The sequence below is a fragment of the Cydia fagiglandana genome, chromosome 7 (assembly GCF_963556715.1).
Source record: "Cydia fagiglandana chromosome 7, ilCydFagi1.1, whole genome shotgun sequence".
Taxonomy (NCBI): domain Eukaryota; kingdom Metazoa; phylum Arthropoda; class Insecta; order Lepidoptera; family Tortricidae; genus Cydia; species Cydia fagiglandana.
In genome coordinates, this window is record NC_085938.1 from 15,295,148 (window position 1) to 15,319,763 (window position 24,616).

The 24,616-nt window shown below is 37.8% G+C and overlaps 2 protein-coding genes across 2 annotated transcripts in view; both read left to right on the forward strand.

The window, feature by feature from the left end:
- LOC134665995 (carboxypeptidase E-like) overlaps positions 1-24,616 on the forward strand; it is a 219,715-nt gene that overhangs the window by 59,821 nt on the left and 135,278 nt on the right. The gene's annotated exons all lie outside the window — the stretch shown is intronic.
- LOC134666232 (synapsin) overlaps positions 451-24,616 on the forward strand; it is a 122,091-nt gene continuing 97,925 nt past the window's right edge. Inside the window, exons 1-6 of the mRNA XM_063523383.1 lie at positions 451-455; positions 1,700-1,803; positions 14,072-14,081; positions 18,293-18,418; positions 20,788-20,924; positions 23,128-23,349. Of these exons, the coding sequence (XP_063379453.1) occupies positions 451-455; positions 1,700-1,803; positions 14,072-14,081; positions 18,293-18,418; positions 20,788-20,924; positions 23,128-23,349 (604 nt within the window). The remainder of the gene's footprint in view (positions 456-1,699; positions 1,804-14,071; positions 14,082-18,292; positions 18,419-20,787; positions 20,925-23,127; positions 23,350-24,616) is intronic.

The window sequence follows — 24,616 nt, forward strand, 5'->3', positions numbered from 1 at the left end:
ACCCTTTCCATGACTTTACAGAGCATGGAGGTAATGGCGATTGGTCGGTAATTGCAGGGATCAGCACGACTACCCTTCTTGGGTACTGGCTGCACGTTTGCAAGCCTCCAGGATTTCGGCACCGTTCTTGTTTGGAGAGAGAGGCGGTACAGGCGTGTCAGTACAGAAGACAACTCAGGCGCACACTGCTTTAGTACACGTGCAGGTATACCGTCTGGTCCACTGGCCTTATTCACGTCAAGATTCTGCAGAGCTCGGCGTACCTCTAGTATTTAAAAACAAGAAGTCTAAAAACGTAGTATTTAGTTAAATTGATAGAGTTTGAAATAGGTTGTGAAATACTATGGTAATGTAACAAACGACGCAAAAAGTAGTCAACAATGAAATCCCACAATCAAGGTCAAAGGGAAATAATTCGTCACAAAAACGGACGAAATAATTATGCAAAGGATGTTGTAAGTAAAGTAATACTTCAAGCCTAACCCTTAAAGTACCTACAAGGGAGCAAGGGCTCTTAGCACGCGAGGACGAATCTACTATTATGCCGCCGGCGACGTCGGCATAAATAAAAATGTCGCTCTAAGTCACGTTCTTTACCGTATTTCTGGGAGGAAAGCATTTGCATGAACCGGGGGTTTCTCGCGAACTTTTTTAAAAGATATGCAGGAAATTCTCATAAAAAAGCTCAAAGAGGGTTTTATACAAGGTAAAGGTTAAAGAGAAATGAGTTACCGTTTCATTATATTGGTTACAGTTTACAGTCCCATTTTACATAAAACAAAGTTGCTGCTTCAAGTGTAAAAATATTTGACTAAAACTTCCTGAAATCCCATCTTAAAGGCCGGCAACGCGCTTGCAACTCTTCTGGTGTTGCGGGTGTCCATGGGCGGCGGTAATCGCTTACCACCAGGTGCTCTGCGTCTGCTCGTTTGCCTCCTATTTCATAAAAAAAATAATAATAATCGTTTGAACATAAGTTACCTTTCATTTAATTATATTATACAATGCATTATATGTATAATGTATTCCCATTTCCCAGTTAGTACAGTAGTCAGTTATTACAGCAATCACTTACAAGATATTTATATTTAAGTACAGGTAAATTAATTCATTACTTTTCGCTGAGAAACGTGTAACACTAGCCAATCTACTGTGGCAATAGATTTGTTAAGACTAAAAATCATTTAACTACTTCATCTTCCGATTGCGGAACTAGATGTAGATTGCCTAACGACTACTTCTTCTCAGAACTGCAATTGCCATCTGAGTACATTTTTCCATTGACGATAAAGTTGTCATCGCTAACTAAACCTTATGCATTTGGTTGTTAAGGCAGACAATCGATGGTATATATTACTATTAATAAAATATATAATATATACAGGATCAGGCATCGGAGTTTTCATCGCACGTTAATATTACAGTCAGCTATGGAGTCGAGCATTGTGCAATTAGATTTTATTTTTACTTTAATTAAATAGTTATATTTTACAATATTACTCTGGCTTTTAACTACAGCATTGTGAAATGATACAACAGATGTTGGTTTCTTTTACGTTGGTTTTCTGTCACTTAGATCTGTCACTTTTTTAGGTGTCATGTCAATAAATACAACTATATTTTAAATGTAAAACAAATACTGTCAAGGTTCAGTGGTATTTGACATTTAATTTAAAAGTAACCGTCATTTGGGCTCCAGTGTGCACGCGTGCCCGGCACGCAACGCCGCGCGCGGACGCAGCGGTTACGACACACGCACACTCGCGCACGCGCTCTACGGGGACGCACACACCTGTGCGCCAGGTACCGCCAGACCCATCTGATTATCCTGTTCTACCTTTTTTCCTACTTTAGAGTCAGCCTTGGGCGACATGGCGAGTCCTCGCGGGTTTTTTGGTTTGGCAGAAATTTCCTAGCATTTATTTTTAAAAGAAGTAAAACGTAGTAGGAGTTTATTTAGGTATTCGTTATGTTATTCAATTGATTGAATTTTTTTTATTCCAGAACCTTAACTAACGTTACGTTACGTTACGAGGTTTCTATACAGATAGGTATGTCCATACTTTAATTAATAGGTAAGTACATTAAGTTACAAAAATCTTTAGCTTTTTGTAACTTAACGCATAAAACGCTATCATTCCAGTTTCCACCTCAATACTCTAGAAACTACTTTCAAATGAAATAAAATAAAGTTTTAAAAGGTTCATCCAGGCTAATGTGCTATAAAACGAAAGCTGTAAAATAGGTTTTACTTAAAGTTTACTGCCGTGGCTTACTTTCGTAGACGGCTACGAGGTTTTTGTGCTGAACTAGATTTCAACGCGTTTAAGTCTAAGTACCGCAGTTAAGATGCATTGGTTTAGCTCGTATTCAGAATTAGTTATGTTAATTAACTACGTTTTCTTGAAAGTAATAATGTTTTCGTAAGTTAAGACTTATAAGTCGTCAGATTCACGTTTTATTTTTCGCTGGGATAAACCAAAAGATAAGGAGAAATGTAGGTATACCTGCAAGCTAATGCTTAGACTATACTTGAAGTAATATAATAAATAACCCTTGGTAATGCCTACTTATCATGAATATTTGTACCTATATCATCATCTGGGGGCCGATTTTTGAATTTCGATCACTCGATTTCGTCACTCGGAAATCGGTGGAAAACGGCGAAATGCTAATTTTTGAAATACGAGCGTTCGAAATTTGGAATCTAGTGGTATTGACCACTCGATTTCAATTCTATTAGTAGAATTTAAACGCCTAGTAGTGGAGATATCACTTAACGAAATACACGAAATCGAGTAGTCGAATTTCAAAAATCGGCCCCCTGGGACATACAACGCATGCCTCATGATTTTCCTCTGAGTCTATATCATAGATTGATTTATGTAAGATTGGCTTATAATAAGTACTTATTTAATTTCATAATTGTGGTTATAATTCTATTCTGTCTGTCTGTACCTGTATATCCCATTTCTGTACTCACAGATTTGATTTAGCTCTAAGTTATTAAAGTTTTATCATAATACATTTAGGAAAATTCCAAGAATCTTTTAATAAATAAATTGCACTTCAGTTCTTAACTACCTACTTTAAAAAAGAAGTTCAGAAGTAAGGTGATTTAATTATTCCAAAAGTTACCTTAAAACGAAATGTTCGAAAAAGCAGAAAAGTTTTCCAAACTTCCAACTTCATTTCGATAAACTTTTCATGAAAAATCGCCATCTGCCGGCAAGTTATATTAAACTAGGGGTTGCGGCGCGTCACGAAGTGTGAGGGCGCTGCCGTCGGCATGTTGCCGCCCAAATCAATATACTCACGACGTGCGCCGTCCCGCCGATTTTCCCTTCAGTATTTCAGAAGGCACCCCCCTCGTTGCCCATTTCTCGTGTCCATACGCGCTACCAGTGCCCGTAAGCGAATTCCAACAGATAACCGGACTTGACCCAAATACTCGTAGGTGAGTCTAATATTCGTTATTACTATTTAATATTCGAGAAGCTTCATTGAGATGCTTTTTGATACTCATTTCATTATTACGTTCATTCATAAAGTCGGTGTACGGTGCTGGGAAAGGATACGATGGAAAGGCGGTCAACGGAACGACTTAGAATTGAACGTGAGTTCGAATGAAAGGAATCTTTTCGGAAAACCTACTTATTGCATGTAAATTACGTTCAGGGTGCCTATCAGGTTTTAAATTAATGTTACCTAATGTTACTTTTTTATTACATAACTTGTAACTATGTTTTGAAAAATTACCGGCTTGTAATATTTACGATCTATTTTTAATTGTTAGTGGCATAACTTTAATCATGTATTTGTGTATAATTATAATGTTATCTTTTAATATAGGTAATTAAACATACAGACATTGCGACGCGTTGTGGGTTAACGCGGTTATAGTTAAATTTGTAATTAGTGTACTTCGATTACCATAATGTGTAACAAAACGGTCGCTTAAATATTAACCCGAAGGGTGATTACAGTTATGAGTTGCTGATTACTGTTACTTAGATCGGTAATTGTTGTACTAAAATGTCTTCAAATAAATTAATGGCTGAATCAAAAACTTGTAATTTTAATTTGACTTTGGCGCTTTTCAATTATTTTAAATCGCGCCGCGCCGCAAAAAAATCTGATTAGGTAGGTACCATGATCTGGTTAGGTAGGTTTACTATATATACTAAGATATAGGCTGTGGTTAATACGAGTCTACATTTTAGCTGTTATTTGGCGCAGTCGTCTACGCCAAATATGTACCTATCTGAATCGTTAAACTTGTAATTCAGTTTCTTAGACATGCCAGACTGAAATAAAATCAGACACCGCAAAGTTAGATAAAGATATTATTCAAACTTTTTTCTTAATGTCATAACTAAATAAAAGTAATTTAGAAGGCTTGCTGCCGTATTCGAACTTCAAGATATTCACAAGAGACGACACATACTAGATCCATTCTAGATACTTTATAGTTTAGATATCAACTAGTTCTCTTTTGCAGCGCAATTCGGGCAACCAATGTCACTTTTACGTTAGATAGAGTAAGATATCTATTAGATGTGAATTGGATCTGTAAGTCATATCCTGTGGAAATCGTTCAAGAGTATCTCCAGAATCGCGCAAATGTTAATTTTGACAGGTTAGATCTTAGACATATCGTTATCGTATCTTGGTGATGTCTAAAAGATATCTAATAGATATCTATTTCACAATCCGAATCGGGCCCAATAAGTCATATCAAAGTTATGTTCATCTAAATAAAGTTAGCCAGGCACCGACGCCGTCGCCGATCACAAGGAGTCGATGGCGTGGAATTAATTGAAAGTCGGGAGGAATAACCCTCGTGAAAATCCGATATTACTTATTTGATATCTGCGGTGATTTTTGGACATCTGTCACCACAGCTACGGCGACGGAAAAAAATAAATTAGTTACCTATTTGTTTGGTGGTCATAGTTGAGTGTGCTCAGAGCATAAAAAGGCCAACCACGGCGTTGCGTGAAAAGAATCTGGATTTTATGAAATAAGTGAAGCCGAAATACTAAGTTCAATTATGACTTCAGGCTGGCCATTGTGACTTTCTTTGCCTAATGTGACATTTCTCATTCTCACTAGAGTCTGTGCGGAAAGAGAAGAGTCGTGGCAGAAACGGGAACTAACATTTTAAATTTTAGATGGCAATCCAACCCTTGACACCTGTCTTGTAAAAAGTAAACAAACTTCTGTCATTGTATATTTTTATTAACAAAAACCGCAAGTTTTATGTATAAAATATTTTCAAAACACGATGAAACCGTACATAAAACCACAAGAAAAATTATATTTAACATTGTTCGGTTTTGTCAGCGGGAAGAAAACGGCTAAAAGCCGACTATCGACTTACAAAAAGTCGCGGAACGTGTTTCCGCTATTCGCGGGTATTGATGTTGTATTTAATATTAAATAATTACCTAATTAATAAGCCCCCTAAGTAACTTGTCTCCGGTAAATAATCGGTAAGTATATTCATTCAAAATATATTAATTTTCATAAATATGCAGGTCATTCATGATCTTTAAAATAACTGACAAATAGTCTTGATACTTTCCATTTTATGCATATTTATATGTAATTATTTTTTCAGGATTGTGTAAAAGTACCTACGGTATCTCGAATAAAAGACCGCTAAGTAGGTGATATGCAAGAATTTTCGTAATCTACGTGCCGGATTCAAGCACATCCAGTTCCTCACATCAGTCCCTGGTTGTTCTGAAGCTAGCTCAAACATAAGTGACATTGAATATTTTAATTCAGACGTCGATTACAAAGAATAAAACCTTTTCATAAAAATATTTCTTTATTTGTAAGTTCGTTTACTAGGTTCTGTTAGTTACGAAATTATAAGTATTTCATATTTAGCAGACTTTTCGGCGAAGTAAAATATCGTGAGATGAGAGAACCGGACATATCCCAATAAGGCCTACCTACTTATGCACTATTTTTATTCATTTTCATATTTATTATTAATAATGTACACATACATTACAAGTCAAGTTTACAATGGGTGAAATATATCCCAGATAGTAAAATTACAGTTCTAATGCCCAATTTTTACCCGATCTACCCGGTTTTGTATTAAAATAACTGTTGGACTGCACAGATTAGGTAGTACATAAATGAGACTCTATCTTGTTTGGTACTAAAATTACAGTTGTATTGGGCAGATTCTTAACTAGTTTTAGCAGTTTTGTCAATCGCACTGTCACTTTTTAGTATCTGAAACATAAAAACAAAAGTGTGTTTTAAAAAGAAAACTAGTGCCTGCGCTAAATCAGAGGATTGATTTGACGAGCGGGCACCACCACCAGGCTCCGTTTAGTAAGCCATGGTAAAAAACCGGAACAAAAGGGGTACAAGTATCATGACCTTTAGTGTCGTACTATAATCACGTGACCAGTGTTGTCAGCATAGCAAAAACCATAAAATAGCACTGGCGCGCCTTCAAATCCCACGACTCTTCTCTTTCCGCACAGACTCTAATTAGCCATTTTAATACTAAACAACTACCTACCTGCTCAACTTATAATTTTCAAATTATAAGGTCTTTTAGATCGCTGAAGTTAATAATTAATAAATTGGGTTTATTATTATATGTCTATTAGTTATAAATAGAGTTAGAAAAACAAAACCCTGCAACGATTTTGATAGCACTCAGTGCAAGTGTTATTTATACGTCATAATTGCGTAGAAGTTTGACGTTTAACCTCTAGCCGCCCAGAGACCTATAAAAAGGTCTCCTGTTCCATTTTAATTTGAACTTTGTGTTGACAAAATAAAATTTAATTTTGCTTGGCAAGGTTTGACGTATGGGCGGCTAGAGGTTAAAATAACACTTGAACTGCGTGTGCTATCAAAATCATTGCAGACTTGTCATGGCCTTATAGGCTGTTTTTGAAGGGTTATAAAGTGATAACTATAACGAAGAAAAAGTTTATTTCATAGGAAAAAGACAGTAGAAAGACAAATAAATTTATGACACAAAAAGACAAAACTTATGAACTAAATACATCTAAAAATAATACTAAATTAAAACTAACAACCCTAAATATAACTCTATAACTATAGTAAGAGGGCGCCGTAGATGAGACGTTACCTTGTTACTATCGTGTAAATATTAAATAAACTATTTAAACACGAAACACATTGAAACTGTTGACCTTCGGTCATTCCAACTTTGATAGGCATGCGTGCGGAGCGCCTGAACATTACGTAGCTATGTGGACGCCTATAAGCTTTGATAAAAAGAAATATCCTCGGAACGCTGTCGGAACTAGCGTTTAATTTCTTTCGGGTTTTATTACTGAGGTACGTGAGACGTGAGTATTACTTTCCTGAATTGGCTGTTACGTTTAAGTACTGCGGTTGCATAAAGCAGTAGATTCAGCTGCTGCTTGTTTTAAATTCCAGGCCAATATTTGCATTAGATCGTCGTGATGATTTTAATTGCTAGTTATTGTTAGTTATTATGCAACGATTAATTGTACACGTAGTATCTGTTTTTTACAAGTTACTCATATAACATCACGTTGTTTCATAAATATACCTTTTTTTAGGTACTATATATTTTATAACGTTTAGAAATATAAATTTAACGTCACACAAAACGTGTGCGTGATGTCTTTATTTAAAATGAAACGTCGCAGTCAAAGAAACATTACTATTCTAACCCACCGGTCTGGCTAAATTTAACCAATCTCCGTGGATTTTCCGCCGAGCAGTCTCAGAATTCAACCGAGTTAGCCCGATACCAGGAAATCAAGCTAAGTTACGAATTATGCCTTAGGAACGCTTTCAAATCGTTTCATACTCGTTTAAAACGATTTTTCACATCTAATATTTATTTAAAAAGGTATATGGGTAGTATAAAGGTATATATTTAAAAAGGTAAAGGCAACGGTGACGTTGATTTATATTTTTGAATCGGATTGGGATCCCGATACCTGGCTTTGTTTACGCTATGGTAGTTTTGGAAGAACATGTATTATTTGAGGCACATATACATATCATATACCTATACAGCTACTTATGAGTTATTAACCATGCTTGATACTTCTACGACTGCTGACAGATCTGTAGAAAGTGTTTAAGACATAGATAAACGGTAAGCCCCAGACTTTTCAAAATTCCCATCCCAAAAGAGACCGGAGTCGGCTTTCACGAAATCCTAGCTGCCACGTTCTAACCCATAGGGGAAATTAGGCCTAACTGGAATTAGACCGGTTTCCTCAAGATGTTTTTCTTCACCAAAAAGTAACTTGTAAATATACTGTTATATTTAATTTAATTATAATATAATCTTCAAAAAACTCATTGGTAAGTTGGAGTTGGAGTTTCAATGACCTATCGCAAAAATTTAAACCCGAAATCTCGTTATCTGCGTCTCTATCTCTGGCCTATAGGTATGCAAGAGTGGTAGAGAGAGAGAAAAAAGTAACGATTTCTCAATTATCAATGTTCGTTGTACTCTGGTTTGAAATTGCATGCCATACCGCTAGGCTACCAGAATGATTGCAAGTTGGCTACGCACCCTTAGCTTTAATTACCTAGCTACTCGTATCAAAGATAATTATTATCCCTCCTTCTTTATTGTTCGTTAATAAATTGAACAATATTGTTATCGAGATGCATACAATTCAATAAGGTTGATGAAGTCCTCGATTTGCAATTACGATCTCGCAGGTGCCAGCGCGATTTCATTATCCAATTACAGAGGAACTGTCGCTTAAGTCAATTATCTCGTGCCTGCCATAGGCACCAGTATCTAGCACAGTAATTATGCGTTATTTGTAAAGGCTGAATAAAAAGACTGAAAAGGTATGTTTAACGATGATTTAAAGGTAGCAATTAAGTCAGGTATACAATAAGACTATCTAAAATACAAGTACTTACCTAATATAGTATTCCTAAACAGAGTCCTAGACATGACTCCACCTTATAAAATAAGTACATAGTTTGTAACACACTAAAAGTCACGAAAATGCATCGTTTTTTATGAAAATTCCTTTTCCGAAATTAATGATTTATAACATACATAATACTTATATCGAGGACATTTCCTATATATAATAATATAATAGTATATAGGAAATTTCATAACAATCAATCGAAAATCTAATGTTATACATTACTTAAAAAGTTGTTTACAAAAGCCTTCTGATTCTTCTAAATGTAGCTAATTTATTTTATTCCGAATGTTGTTTTGTTGTTTGTTCTGTTGTTTTGTTTGATTTATGTGGTGTTTTATTTTTGCGCGTGCTTTTATGTGCACATTCCGAAGAAAACTTTTCGGTATCTTTGTAAATACGTCAAAATGGCAATGAGTGTGGCAATGAGCTACTTAATAGTTATGTGCGGTCAGGGAAACGTCGGTTGGGTAAAATTAGGTCAAAGACCAGACAGCGGCGGTCTTGTCTTGTTCTTAGGATGATGTTTCATAAGTAGAAAAATTAGGCGTTCGGAAGCTCGGGCGTGACAAGTTTGTATTAAGATGGGGGGGCGTTTAAAACTCATTGGGGTCCGTTGTATAAAAGCTTGTAATTTGTAATACAAGCGAACGTCTAATAAAAGGAAACAAAAAGAGGGTTTTCTTGTTGCACAAGTTCAGCTTTCGTGAATGGCTTCAAAGAGGAATGCTAGCAGAGTTTTATGACGGTCTATTTATTTGAGACTTACTGGAATCCGTTATCACTCATTGTTGAGACATCCTAATACAAATCCCTAACCTAACCTCTAAAAGTCTACCTATCAAACCTAACGAAACAATTGTATACACATTTCCATTATTTTATTCCTGCTTCAGGCTTCAAATTAGAAGTTCTTCCTCCAACCTTGACATTCCTCCGGGAATACGTGAATTGTACAAAAGACATACAGAAGGCATGTCAGTGGTTCACGAATACGGCATACCGGTATTTAGCGTTCCTTGCTTTCCAATTCACAAGGCGTTTTATACTCGATTGTCGGCTCAACCCTACCAGTATACCGTAGACCCTTACGGCGCGATTCGGGAAATGAATTAGAGATGCCCTAGATAAGATATAGTAAAGATATGTGACGTTCCACGGCGAAAGGTACCATTACCCCGACTGAATATTGGAGCGGCGTTAATAATAAGCGTAAGCGCCAGCTGCCATAAGGTACCTTTTCCAGTGGAACGTCACATATCTTTACTATTTCATATCTAGTGAATGTCTAACGGCGCGATATCTTAAAGTTCGAATCGCGCCTCTAATACTAGGCTGTATTCGGTAGTTAGATTTAAATTGGTAATTGAAGCGATGTACTGAGCGTGGTGAATAACAGGTCCAGGATCGATCTTTGCCGGGACGTCACAGCGTTGGCTCTCCGCCAGGATTGTGATTGTGAGTCTTGGTAATGTGATTACCGATGAAGGTTTAGGAATTTGATAATGTCAGTGTGACGCAGGTCGCAGACACATTATTCGGAAGATTCTAGAGCATATTGCGGGAAATACAAGGCAGATATATCCTATGCACGCTGCTATGCGGGGTTGGTCTGTGTGCTACATGAATGCGTTGCTTGTTCAACTTGATTTTATTTGTATAAACATAGCTAAACATATATTTTCATTAATTTACCTTATTTTGTTCATTTCATTGATATTACAGCCACTTTAAATAATCAATATTCAAATATACCTATGTATTTGTATACTCAAATAGTTCAGAACTGCATTACGTGCGTATCATTCATAAAAAAAACAACAGTAAAATTGCTATGGGCCCGATTCGGATTTTGATATAGATATCTATTAGATATCTTTTAGACTTCACCAAGATACGATAACGATATGTTTAAGATCTAACCTGTTAAATATATTATTTTAACCTGTTAAATTTGACATTTGCGGGATTCTGAAGATACTCTTGAACGATTTCCAAAGGATATGACTTAGAGATCCAATTCACATCTAATAGATATCTTACTCTATCTAAAGTGACATTGGTTGCCCGAATTGCGCTGCAAAAGAGAACTAGTTGATATCTAAACTATAACGTATCTAGAATGACTTCGAATACGGCAGTATATAATATTCGTATTGTTGCAATAACAACTATTCTATCTAAACGCACCTCGCACGCCCTTCATCGAGAGCAAGCACTTTCACTCAGGTCCTAGGGGGACGAATGTCTCATTTATTTTTCCACGTTTCACTACTTTTCCCAAGGGTTCCACTTTCCTTTTTTATAAGAACACGCAGCGTAGTCCTATGTTCGTAATTCTTATTTTGTTCCTATGAAAATACATTGACTTTGATATCTCGGTGAGCCACGAAAACAGGACGAGGTGTCAAAAATTCTGATAGCATATTAGGTACTTAACGTTTGTTGTTAATCGTTGTTGTTCAAGACTCTTTCTAAGTGTAACGTCTCGTAACATTCAAGTTGCATTAATGTAAGGGTTTACATTAACAGTTCACAGGACACGTCAACAAACCTTACCCGCTACCCAGAAAACTTTTAACGGGTTTTGAATTACAAACGTAAAAGGTTTTGGCAGCAGTCACGCCGCTCGCGGGGCGTATAAATCCGGGATCTGTTTAAATTTTAAGGGAAAGTGCGACCGACGAAACTGAAGCCAATGGCCCAGTAATGGGTTACAGCCCCCCAGAGAGTTGTGTAACGGGCAGAATTATTGTGCGTCGACTGCCGGCACGGGCCTGGCTCAAAGCCAGCGCGCACTGTGACTGGCCTCTAAGCCTCTAAGTAAAGTGGGTAGGTCTAGGTACTCACTGTTCCCGGGAAAATCTTGTAGTATTCATTAAACCTTCTTCAGGAACATCGAGTCTCTATGAAAAAATCATTCATTTTAACCATGTTATGTAAATTTAAGAATTCCTTGAAAGCTTGGAAACGTTTAAGCCTCAGGGGCATTATCCCGGATCGAAGAAGTTCCCTGTGAAACATTGTGACATTTGTAGCCGGCCTCTGGCCTCTAGCGTTTTTGTGAGACGCCCGTCTGAGATAAGATAACTTACCATCCTGTCCTCACCTTTTGTAAGCTGATATTGCGCGGAAAAACAGAGGTGTTGAGCAAAACATCTACAATATACGATACCCACGCAATGGCACCGAATGGGTCTGAGTATTGCAGGTTTACGTACAAACTAAATTTTGCGGAAAATAAACAACTTTGTTTATGAGGTGAGTTGAGGCGAGGCAAAGACGAGGAACAATATTACGCGCACATACAGGCTATCACAATAGTTTGCATATAAAGTAGGGTAGGAAGGGCATATGGTAGGTTTTAGTTAGATAGTATTTTCATAGCTTACTAAGCCTTGAGACCAATGTTCAGGCAAAGAGATTAACTAGGATTGGGACTTTGAGATATTACTATGAATCTTATAGATTTATAGAAGATATTTAGTGGACGGTCAGTTTCCATACGAAATGAGAGAGACCTAAAATAGGAGTAAGTATCTTAAAATTGATACGTTAAGTTTAAGCCCTCATAAAATTAATAATAAGTATAAGTTATTATTTATAAGTCTATTTATAAGATTATTTAAAGTTTTATATTTGATGTAGTTTAGTTTGTATTTTTGGCCCAATAAAGTCTATTTTTATTATAGGTAAAAAAGATAATAAGTATTCACATTACATTAAGTATATTTGAAATGTTCATCAAATCCTGGTTGTTAAGTTCTGAAGATCTTTTGTGTGAAGATCGTTGTCCAAGACCAGGAGTGTACTTTATAATGATGATGATTTAACAGAAGCAAAAGCTATATATTTTTAGTGAGATATAAACCTGAGTTTGTGGCGATATGTGTAGCTAATAAAAATATATTGGGCGTAAAGGAAATTCAAGGGTTTTTTTATGGTGTTATGAAAAAGGCGATGGGGTTGTAAACAAAATTTAAGTATAGTTACCTGCTTTGGTTCTTCGTTTTTAAATGACCGAAGTCAGGAGTGTCTCCCCACTGGATTGAGTAAGAACGGGTCACCAGACGGCGAGTACCTATTCGTTTACGATACAATGGTACGAAGACGCTCGGGAAATCTAATAAAACCAGCAGTGTCCCACACGAAATAGGTAGTTATTGCAACGTTTGCAGCGTCTGGAAAATTGTTAGCAGTTGGTAGGTAACGATCGAGTAACTAATGTAGCTGTAGCAGCGAAAAATATGTATAAATTGAGTTAAATCGTCTATTATTAAAGTAATATATCTATAAGTCTCGTGTTAGAGTTAATTATGTGATAAATCCTTGGTAGGCAAAACGAAACGCGATGTCGACGTGAGTGCGTATAAATAGACAAGTTGGCCTCAACCGCCGGGATTGGCGGTTAAGTGCGTACGATCACAAGCGGTTGCATATTAAATTGGAAAAGCGGCTAGCCGGGCGGTCAGCCGCCCCCGCGGTTAACCGCTAGTGCTTAAGGGCCCTTAACCGATTGACCTACCGAAACTTACCCGAAGCGTGCGAATCTTTCCATTCGTTACCCCCATAAATACTAGGTATTACCGTAAAATGGGGTGAGCAGGTTTCGCGGGGAGAGGTAGGTTATGAATGGGGAGAGAAGGTTTGAGAGGGGGGTGAGAAGGGATTTTAAGGCTACTGCTACAAAAATAATGTATTCCAATTTAAAATGGAGCTATAGTAATACGCATAATAAAAAAAAATCGATCCAACAATCTTCCAAAATCACCTTTGTATGAAAACCCCTCTCACCCCAAACAAGGCACTACGGGGTGAGGTGGGTTTTCCTCTTTATCGTCAAAGTTATGAAATGGAACTACCCAAAATAAAATAAAAACTAAAATACAAACCTCCGGAACACTTATTATACATATACACCATTCAGTTTCCATATGTAAAAATAAAATGTTATCGAGGTTTGAATTTCAGTTTTGACCCTACTCACCCCATTTTACGGTACCCGCATAAGTAAGTGAAATGTCACTGCTAAAAACGACATTGTTTTGTTGTAGGTACCCCCTCCCTGCCCGACACCAGCTTGCACCTGCCGCCACGCAGTTGTTGACATTCGCCACCCTTCCAACTAGATTTCCCTAGGTAAGTCGAATAAATATCATTTCTTCCACTATTGCTCTTTTTCTGCCAATATTTTTCCTTGTACAGTCGCCATCAGATACATCGTAGCCACCATGGTGGTCATAAATATCTAAACAAAGCCTATTATAAAGATGTTAAAGGGCATGTTCAGATATTTCTGAGCACCTTGGTCGCTCCGACATATCTAATAGCAACTGTACCTACGCTATAAAACATTGACTGTTTAATGGCTCCTCTACACGATGGGCCAGCGCCGGCCACTCCAAGGGACGCATTTATGCGTTAGAGTGATATTGCTATCTCATTCTACCGCATGGCTGCGTCCCTTGGAGTGGCCGGCGCTGGCCCATCGTGTAGAGGAGCCATAACGTGTTCGTCTAGTTTTAAAATGACGCCCAAATTGTAAAATCGACTAAAATAAGTGCCTACTATTGTTATTAAGTAGGCAATGGAAACGCGCATATCACACCTCTGTAGTTGCAGGTGTCCGTAGGCTACGGTAACCGCATGACATCAGGCGCAGCGCATGCTTGTTTGCCACCGACGTAAGAAAAAAGTTATTCTATTAAACATGTACTTTTCACCTTCCCTCGTTCATTCAAGTGTTCTCCCTAGCGATTTGCGCCGAGGGCTAAATTATGTTGTAATGAAGTGGGTTTCAGCGTGAAGTAATAAGCTTTTATATCAAAGAAAATACATCAACAATGTCAGTATTATGTGGTACAAAATAATAAGTAATGATAATTTATTACCCCCCCTCTAAGGGCCCCCCCACATCTAGCGTCTTTCGAGCGTCGGCGTCTACAACTCTATGGCCGCTGCTCGACGCAACGTCGACGCAACTGCGCAGCGACGTCATTTTCCATAGCGCTGACCAGACGCCGACAGACGCCGACGCTCGAAAGACGCTAGATGTGGGGGGGTCCCTACGCTCTACGCTCTTCGCGTATGCATTCGCGACTAAGGGCCCGATTCGGATTTTGAAATAGACATCTATTAGATATCTTTTAGACATCACCAAGATACGATAAAGATATGTTTAAGATCTAACCTGTCAAATTTGACATTTTCGCGATTCTGGAGTTGACGATGAACGATTTCCACAGGATATGACTTAGATATCCAATTCACATCTAATACCTAGATATCTTACTCTATCTAATATAACGTAAAAGTGACATTGTTTGCCCGAATTACGCTGCAAAAGAGAACTAGTTGATATCTAAAATATAACGTATCTAGAATGGAGCTAGTACGTGTCGTCTCTTGTGAATATCTTGAAGTTCGAATACGGCAGTTACACACAAAACATTTTTTTCGATTGTAAGTTCGGCCTTTAGTTGCTTACACGTGCTTACACGCCTTGACATCTAGGTCCTTACAAAATATACGTAATCATGGCTCATACTTATACTGGTTTAACAAAGGCGATACCTACGTTAGGTTAACAGGAATAGCAGGCCACTACTACTTTACACGATGTCAACACTTCAGCACAGCAGTGTATTTGAAATAACAGGCGGCAGGGCGTTTTGTAACAAGTTGGGGCCCGATTCGGATTTTGAAATAGACATCTATTAGACATCACCAAGATACGATAACGATATGTTTAAGATCTAACCTGTCAAATTTGACATTTGAACGATTTCCATAGGATATGACTTAGAGATCTAATTCACATCTAATAGATATCTTACTTTATCTAACGTAAAAGTGACATTGGTTGCCCGAATTGCGCTGCAAAAGAGAACTAGTTAATATCTAAACTATAACGTAACTAGTAATACGTGTCGTCTCTTGTGAATATCTTGATGTTCGAATACGGCAGTTGTATCCGTACAACACACGTAGGTATCTTCTCGTTGTAGTAACATCGGTTTGTTCGATACCGTCCCTTCCCGTGAGTGTGTGGTCACACACACATACAAACATATCTATGGTGGTTACCATAGATATGTTTTACATGAAACATTATTGTTTTACTCAGCACAATAGAAATACTTGTTAGTTTACACTTTGATATACCAATATATTTAATAGTAGGGGAGCCCAAGAGGGGATTCTTTTATAATCCATTTACATGTTTATACAATGTATGCATACATGTACAAATACGTATATTGTAGGACATTATTACACAAATTGACTAAGTTCCATAGTACCCAAGCTCAATAAGACTTGTGTTGTGGGTACGTAGACAACGATTTAAAAATATTTATAAATACTTAAATACATAGAAAACACACATAAATAAATAAATAAATAAATGAATATTATAGGACATTTTTACACAAATTGACCAAGCCCCACGGTAAGCTCAAGAAGGCTTGTGTTGTGGGTACTCAGACAACGATATATATAATATATAAATACTTAAATACATAGAAAACAACCATGACTCAGAACAAATATCTGTATCATCATACAAATAAAATGCCCTTACCAGGATTCGAACCCGGGACCATCGGCTTCGTACGCAGGGTCACTACCCACTAGGTCAGACCGGTCGTCGAACGTCGAACACATGACTCAGTTCATCACACAAATAAATACCCTTGCCAGGATTTGAACCCGAGACCATCAGTTTCATAGGCACGGTCACTACCACACGTTACGATACAATACTATAACCGTTTGATATCTTAATAAGATATCTGATATGAAAATACATAGTATTTTAGCCGTTTCTTTTATGTTGGTGTTTCTATTAATGTCTAAAAGTCAAGGGAAAATCGCTTTATTTCTTTAAAGGCGATATTTTCGGTAACACTAGTTACCGGGAGGTAACATGCCCTATATTCCCGAAAATGTCAACGTCGGTACGCGTCACTACACAGAGGCCGCCCTCGCTGCTTTTCATTCTTATACTAGTACAACATCAAAGCACATTTTGCGTCAATAATAAACCTGAGGTCAGTTGCCTTTTTAAGGATTCGGGTGCCGTGTAAATTGTACTTGTTAGGATTATTTAAACCATTTTTTTTACTGAAAATCGTTAAATACCGGATTACAAACTGGATTAAAATATTATGAAAGATGCGACTAGAGCGAGTTGGTAAAAGTGTTACTTACAGATCTTGTCGTTGCCTAAGTGTTAAGGAAACTTTCCGATAGTAACTGTAGCTGCTAGTGGTGACATTACTGCTGCGAAGTTGACAAAATGAAATGAGTGACGGAGTGAGTGATTTTTTTACAATCATGACAACAAGTGGCAGTCAAAAGGTTAAAAACAAGAAGTGATATTTCATCGTTGTCAAGATTCTGTGTCAACTCGTTGGTACCTAACATTCATTCTCATAAGTCTCATAACTTCATATGTATTAAAATGATATAGTAAAGGCAAAACATACTCGTAAAGATACGTTAACGTAACGTTTCACAAAAAAACGTTTCACGATAATAAAGACGAGAAGAGATTACATTTGAGCCACTATACTGCCGTATGCGAACTTCAAGATATTCACAAGAGACGACACGTACTTGATCCATTCTAGATACGTTATAGTTTAGATATCAACTAGTTCTCTTTTGCAGCGCAATTCGGGCAACCGAATGTCACTTTTACGTTAGATAGAGTAAGATAAATCTATTAGATGTGAATTGGATCTCCTGTGGAAATCGTTCAAGAGTATCTCCAGAATCGCGCAAATGTCAAATTTGACAGGTTAGATCTTAAACATATCGTTATCGTATCTTGGTGATGTCTAAAAGATATCTAATAGATGTCTATTTCAAAATCCGAATCGGGCCCATAGTCCCGTGCTACAATAAATCACGGTTACCCTTACTTACATTTTGTTGTGAGCTATAAGGTATTAATCTTTTGACTATTCTCACATATTTGTTTACTGTATGTACGTGACTGATTTTAATAACAGGTTAAGAATTATACTCTGTACTTATCTTTAGGTATTCAAATAAAAGTTAACAAACAATTTGTACATTTTCGGTTAGTTATAACATTTATTGGTTATACAACCAAATACAAAACCGCCTGGATCAGTCACTGAACGACATGACTTCAACCTACATTAATTGATCAAGTAATTAATCTAAGTACCCTCAACTGGATTAAGGAGCCATTTGAGGGTAAATCTTGTTTACTTTTATTTAAACAACTAGGCAAGTACTTAAAGATACAGGCTATAGATGTGGATTCTATTATTAAAATTAAAATACGCTTGTAAAAATAGATTTTCGTTTGGCAACAGGGACGGCAAGATAGAGCGTGCGGGGTGTCCGGGGATCTGTGGCCCGCAGGCCGCGACCACATCAACCCTGTCTTTCTCAAGCTTCCGCAACTCCTTCACCACCAATGTCAATTACCTGAAAAGAAGGTAAGCTTGATAACGATAAGCGTCTCTTGGAATGACGCGGTTGTGACGCGCGGGTCGCCAGCGAAGACCGCCAGTTCAAAACTGTTCAGCTTTTTGGACATTGACGGATAATATCTAAGGACGGGCCAATGGGGCACTAAAAATGATACTAGTTCAGCGGTGTTACTCACGAATTCCAGCCAATCGTGCAGTTTAACACAACTAGTTGCAACCAATAGCGCGCGTAATGCGAACTCATCAACCAAACGCGCGCGTGATGCGAAATCATCAACCAATCGCGTTGTAGCGGTTTCACACCACTGTACTGGCCCCTGTCATGCCTCATCATTATTGCCCGTAAAGCCAGTCCCTAAATACCTATCTATGTCAATGTTTTTGGATTGATTTGTGATAAACATTATTAAAAATGTTCTTAGAACAACTTGGGTACTTAGTCTATCTATTTTTACCGTTTCACTATTTGGTATATTTGTTTTTTAATAAATAAATAAACGTTTGTTACTTTCTACAAACATTTTATTTCATGTTCTACTCACCTTGAATATTAAAAAATAGTTAGGTACCACTAACTTGTAGTTACTGGCAATTATCAGGTCACCTATCTAGATAGTTATCATGAATTATGGTGAATAATGGTTTTTGTTTTTACAGTTCAGTTCGAAATGTGGAAAATTTGTTACATTTTGTCATTGTAATGAGCTTTATTGAGAATGTGCTGTTTTCAGTTATTAACACAGTTGTGCACCTCTTCTTAAAAGTTTTTAGCTATTCAATAATATATTCTTATTTTTGCTAAACAATAACCTACTTAAGTGTTGTATATCGATGTTTAAATAGCTAATATATGCAAGTAATGATACAAAATGTTTTTTGTGACATTACATTAATTACCTCTACAAATGGTCAATTTAGACTAGTCACAAAAAGACGGCTTTTCCTGGAATTCGAGCATGCTCAAGGAGCGGAAATTATTACAAATAATATTATCAGTTATTAAACAACTGAAAATCGCCAAATAGTCTTTATACTGTACCTACTGTATTGTAATCGATCATAATTATAACTTTATATATTTAATGATTAGTGTAATATTACGACTATTACCTACGAGTTTTAAACGATTTCTTACCGATTGTATCTGGACTTACTTTGTACATCAATGTTTCGACATCACAACAATATTTTGTCGAAATCCCTAGCTTCTATTTGAAAACTGAAAGGACGTGTATTATCAGGTACATTCGGGTTAAAAAAAGACGTTTAAAACGGCGTAAAAAGGCCAAGCCGCTTCACCGCGCTTCCACCCCTCGCCACTTGAGCCCGCCCTCCCAAGCCGTGTTCCCGATGTTTACGCGAGTGCGGACGAGTTTTCACTCGATATCATGACTACGCAAAATAAATATTTTTCAAAATTGTGACCTAATAGTCACATATTTCTCATCTTAATTTTTAGCAATGTCTCTCAATAAGCGGATTTTATTTGCCGCTCAACATTCAGGTTTGGTTTTGATACATATCGACAAATAATTTAAATAAATGTATAATTATTGCCGACGCTCATGTCGGGAACTGCGTGATACATGAGTCGCCCTTAATCTCCCTCTAATACAATGTGCCCCAGGCTGATATTCCACCTGTCGAATATTTGATCAAATGTGCATTGTGACTCACTAGCGAAATGTGGAAAATGGACAGGTGGAATACAACCTTCAATTACTTTGCGTTATCAGAGATCAAGATTATACCGGACCGTCTGTATCCGAAACTCGCCCGTTCTCGTTGTATGTTCGAAATGACGGCCCAACCACCCCATCCCCACGCCTCCCCGCTGCCACATGTGTGCCACCACTCATCAGCTCAAATTTTATTTACCCACGCCGCGCTGGTCACACGAACGTTGTTATTTGTTATCTCTAATTACCTACGTCGTACTGATTTAACATAGCGCACAGGTGATTAGAAATCACGGTGTTAGATACGTAACATTCACTGTCGCTCCATAACAACACGAGTACGAGTAGTTAGTTCAAACAATCACGCAAGTAAATTGGTCATACACAGACAGAAATAATACAAAAATACTCTTGATCCATCAAATAATGAAAGTATAGTCGTATAATTCGTACCTGCGACTTTTTTCTGCAAACTGCCCTCCTGACCAAACTCTTCACTTCAAAGAGCAATTTTCTTTAGACTTATTATAAAGAAACACCAATTCAAAGTATAATCTGTGTATGACTCAAGCATCATCAGGCTTGAACAAGTAACAACGCAACGTCCACCGTCAGTGCATGGTCCATTCGGTGTTGTGTCGTAAGAGAGTGTGGCTACATGGTGTCGGTTTCCCTGTCCCGCGCGGTGGCCGGTAGCTCAGCGGAGGCGTTGCGCAGATTCAGCTCGGGGGACCTGCAGAGCGAGTGCGATGAGGGTGAGGTGGACCCCTACACCGGCCGCCCGGCCACCACCAGCCAGCCGAAGCCGCAGAACCAGAGGCCGACTTCACAGGGTAAGTCATCATAATTTTGTTTACCTACATAAGGTCGGTTACACCAAAACAGCTCTCATATTTATACATATAAAGCGTTCGCAATTTTTTTTATGGTAAGTTTAAGAGGGATATAGTTATAATTTATATCAGAGAAAAGTACCTAAAACAGGCATTCAAAGGTAAAAGCAGTTCCATAATAAAACGTGGCTCAATATCAATCAACATGAAAATGATACTGCAAATGAAATGGAAAACCTCGCTTTTCAACAAAACAAAAATTGACGTATTCGAAGCATGAAAATGGATTCTTCACAAATTGTTACTTTTAATTTATACCGTAGCACAAAATAATCGTCTCTGGCCCTTTAAAACGCTCCTGCTTTAACGTTTATTAGGGAAAGCCAAGGGAATTATGTTTGTAGACTGAAGTAATTACAAATTTTAATATGAAAATGTATTTATCTCTTTTTTAATACATAACTCTCAGAGAGACAAAAAAGACGGTACAATACCTAATTTAACTTAGGCACTGAGCTTTCTAAAGTGCAATTAAAATAAGCATTTTACTTTTTTATCCTAACAATACCTTTACAGAGCTAACCTTTTATTTAAGAGGTCCATTTGAAGTTTAATATTCCTAAAATATAAGTACTTTAAAGATAAAACAGTTCTTAAAAGGCAATTCAAGGCCACTCCTCGGCAAAATGAATGCAAAGTGCTTCACAGTCCTCGCACTCTTATACAATTTGCCCGAAACTGATTTCCAACTATTTCCTCCGAAGTCTGGAGCGACGGCAGGCAACGGGAGCAGGAAATCTGATTTGGGAGCTTAGCTACACATTGTCGTGTCCTTTCCTGCCTTAATATACTAGATTAGTCGGATCCTTGGGCTCACTCGGTCTCTGAAACCTCTGGTGAAACTACAATCTAGTATTGTGTTTATTTAGGACTGGTAGCATGTCAATGGATGGATAGAGATATGTGTAATTGCGTCGGGAAGGTAGGTAAATATGATGATGATTTTTATGTCAATATAAGAACATAAATATTGTACCTACCTATGAGGTTAATTAGCAAGTTAATTGAAACTAATGTAATCATAATCAATTTACTCAGTCAGTTATGCGCACTGTTAGCTGAAGCCGTAGGAAGTTCGTCGCCTAGCAATTTATGTGAGCAAACCCGTTTAAACTCGCAAATCCAGGATCTCGAATAAACTGCAATTGGAACTAACACGGGACCAAAGGCTTAACTTTTCGGACTGAATTCAGGTGGGCAATTTTCCCACGAGTATTCAAAAAGTTATGGAAATGAAAAAGGAGTTTGATTATACTTGGCGAAACTTTTTAAATCTTTGGTGAAATATTTTGGACCGTAGTTTCCTTGTTTTCGACATCCCGTAGATATGCTATTGTTGACTTGGAACCATATTTTTGCACAATTTAATAAGGATTTTCGCAATCAACTTGATAACATGATTGCTTATAAATTATTAATAAAGTTTTTAACGCCATCCTATAGTTCGTTTTTTAGGGTTCCGTACCCAAAGGGTAAAACGGGACCCTATTACTAAGACTTCGCTGTCCGTCCGTCCGTCCGTCCGTCCGTCTGTCACCAGGCTGTATCTCACGAACCGTGATAGCTAGACAGTTGAAATTTTCACAGATGATGTATTTCTGTTAAAACTAGAATAAAATAAAGATTTAAATGGGGCTCCCATACAACAAACGTGATATTTGACCAAAGTTAAGCAACGTCGGGAGTGGTCAGTACTTGGATGGGTGACCGTTTTTTTTTGCTTTTATTTTGTTTTTTTTTTTGCGTTATGGTACGGAACCCTTCGTGCGCGAGTCCGACTCGCACTTGCCCGGTTTTTTAGCATTAGAAGAAAGGTAAACACGTCTTAATAATAAGTCCAGGCAAATTTGTAACAATTACAAATGTAGTACAATCACTTATATTCTTCTGCTTTCATAAGTAATAGTGACTGATTTTTAAAAAGCGTTTTTCAATTAAGACCCCCCCACATCTAGCTTCTTTCGAGCGTCGGCGTCTACAACTGTACGGCCGCGCTCGACGCAACGTCGACGCAACTGCGCAGCGACGTCATTTTCCATAGCGCTGACCAGACGCCGACAGACGCCGGCGCTCGAAAGACGCTAGATGTGGGGGGGCCCTGAAAGACATATGTTACCTTCTATTAATCATCATATTTTGTTAGCGACCGGCGGCAGCATCAGCAGCACGGGCAGCGGCAGCGGCAGCGCCGGCCCGTCGGGGCCGCCGCCGGCGCCCAGCTCTGGCGGGGACCTGTCGCTCAACCTGCGCGGGGGCTCCCGAGGCACCTCCGCGCCATCATCGCCCGCGAAGTCTCGGGAGTCGCTTCTGCAACGCGTACAGTCGCTCACAGGCGCTGCGAGAGATCAGGGTGCTAACTTGTTAGGTAAGAATCCATATATACGATGAATAATTATTACTACAATTAAAAGAAATTAATCGCATAATTTATCTGGAAGAAACTTGCGAAGTAGGTACAGCAACTTCATTCTTTTTTAGGGTTCCGTACCCAAAGGGTAAAACGGGACCCTATTACTAAGACTTCGCTGTCCGTCCGTCCGTCCGTCCGTCCGTCCGTCCGTCCGTCCGTCCGTCCGTCCGTCTGTCACCAGGCTGTATCTCACGAACCGTGATAGCTAGACAGTTGAAATTTTCACAGATGATGTATTTCTGATGCCGCTATAACAACAAATACTAAAAACAGAATAAAATAAAGATTTAAATGGGGCTCCCATACAACAAACGTGATTTTTGACCAAAGTTAAGCAACGTCGGGAGGGGTCAGTACTTGGATGGGTGACCGTTTTCTTTTTGCTTTTTTTTGTTTTTTTTTTGCATTATGGTACGGAACCCTTCGTGCGCGAGTCCGACTCGCACTTGCTCGGTTTTTTTCTTTTAACTTCTAACTTACTCATAAATTTGATTAGTTATTACTACTAGTTAGTGTTCTAAATTGTTATTTCTTTCACAAGCCTATTTCCATATTATAATGGAAAACCTTAGCTTTCTGTTTGAGAACCTTTTCTTAGGTAACAAAAAATAGCCTATGCCATTAAGGCCAAACCCTTTTATCTTAATGCTTTTTGTTGTAACCACTGCTAATAGAAATCCCTATCCTTTCTGAATGGGTCTAGCGCCCGCCCTAAATGTAGTTACCTACTATTACATCCCATTCGTTATTGTACAATAATGACTTAACTTCGCCTTTCAAGGTACAGTAGTGGGATTTTTATTACCAACCTACCGAAAAGAGGAACAACAATATAACTGGATAGTTATTATCGTAACCCAAAACATTACAAGGATGAAATTTTATTTTATTTATTTTCTCGTAAAAATCTTTGTACTTATGTATGTTTAAGATTATTTATTTATTTATTTATTTATTTATTTATTTAAACTTTATTGCACAAAACATAAAAATAATGTACAAATGGCGAACTTAATGCCTAATGGCATTCTCTACCAGTCAACCATCGGGCCAAACAGAGACATGTAAAAATGGTGCAAGGAGAACAGAGGCATTTATTAGAACATTGGAAAACAACTGAACAACGAACAACTAATAATTCTGATAAACTACATATAGAATACACAAATAAATATACTAGAGAGATTATGTAAATTTGTTGGAATTTTACTGAACCCATTAA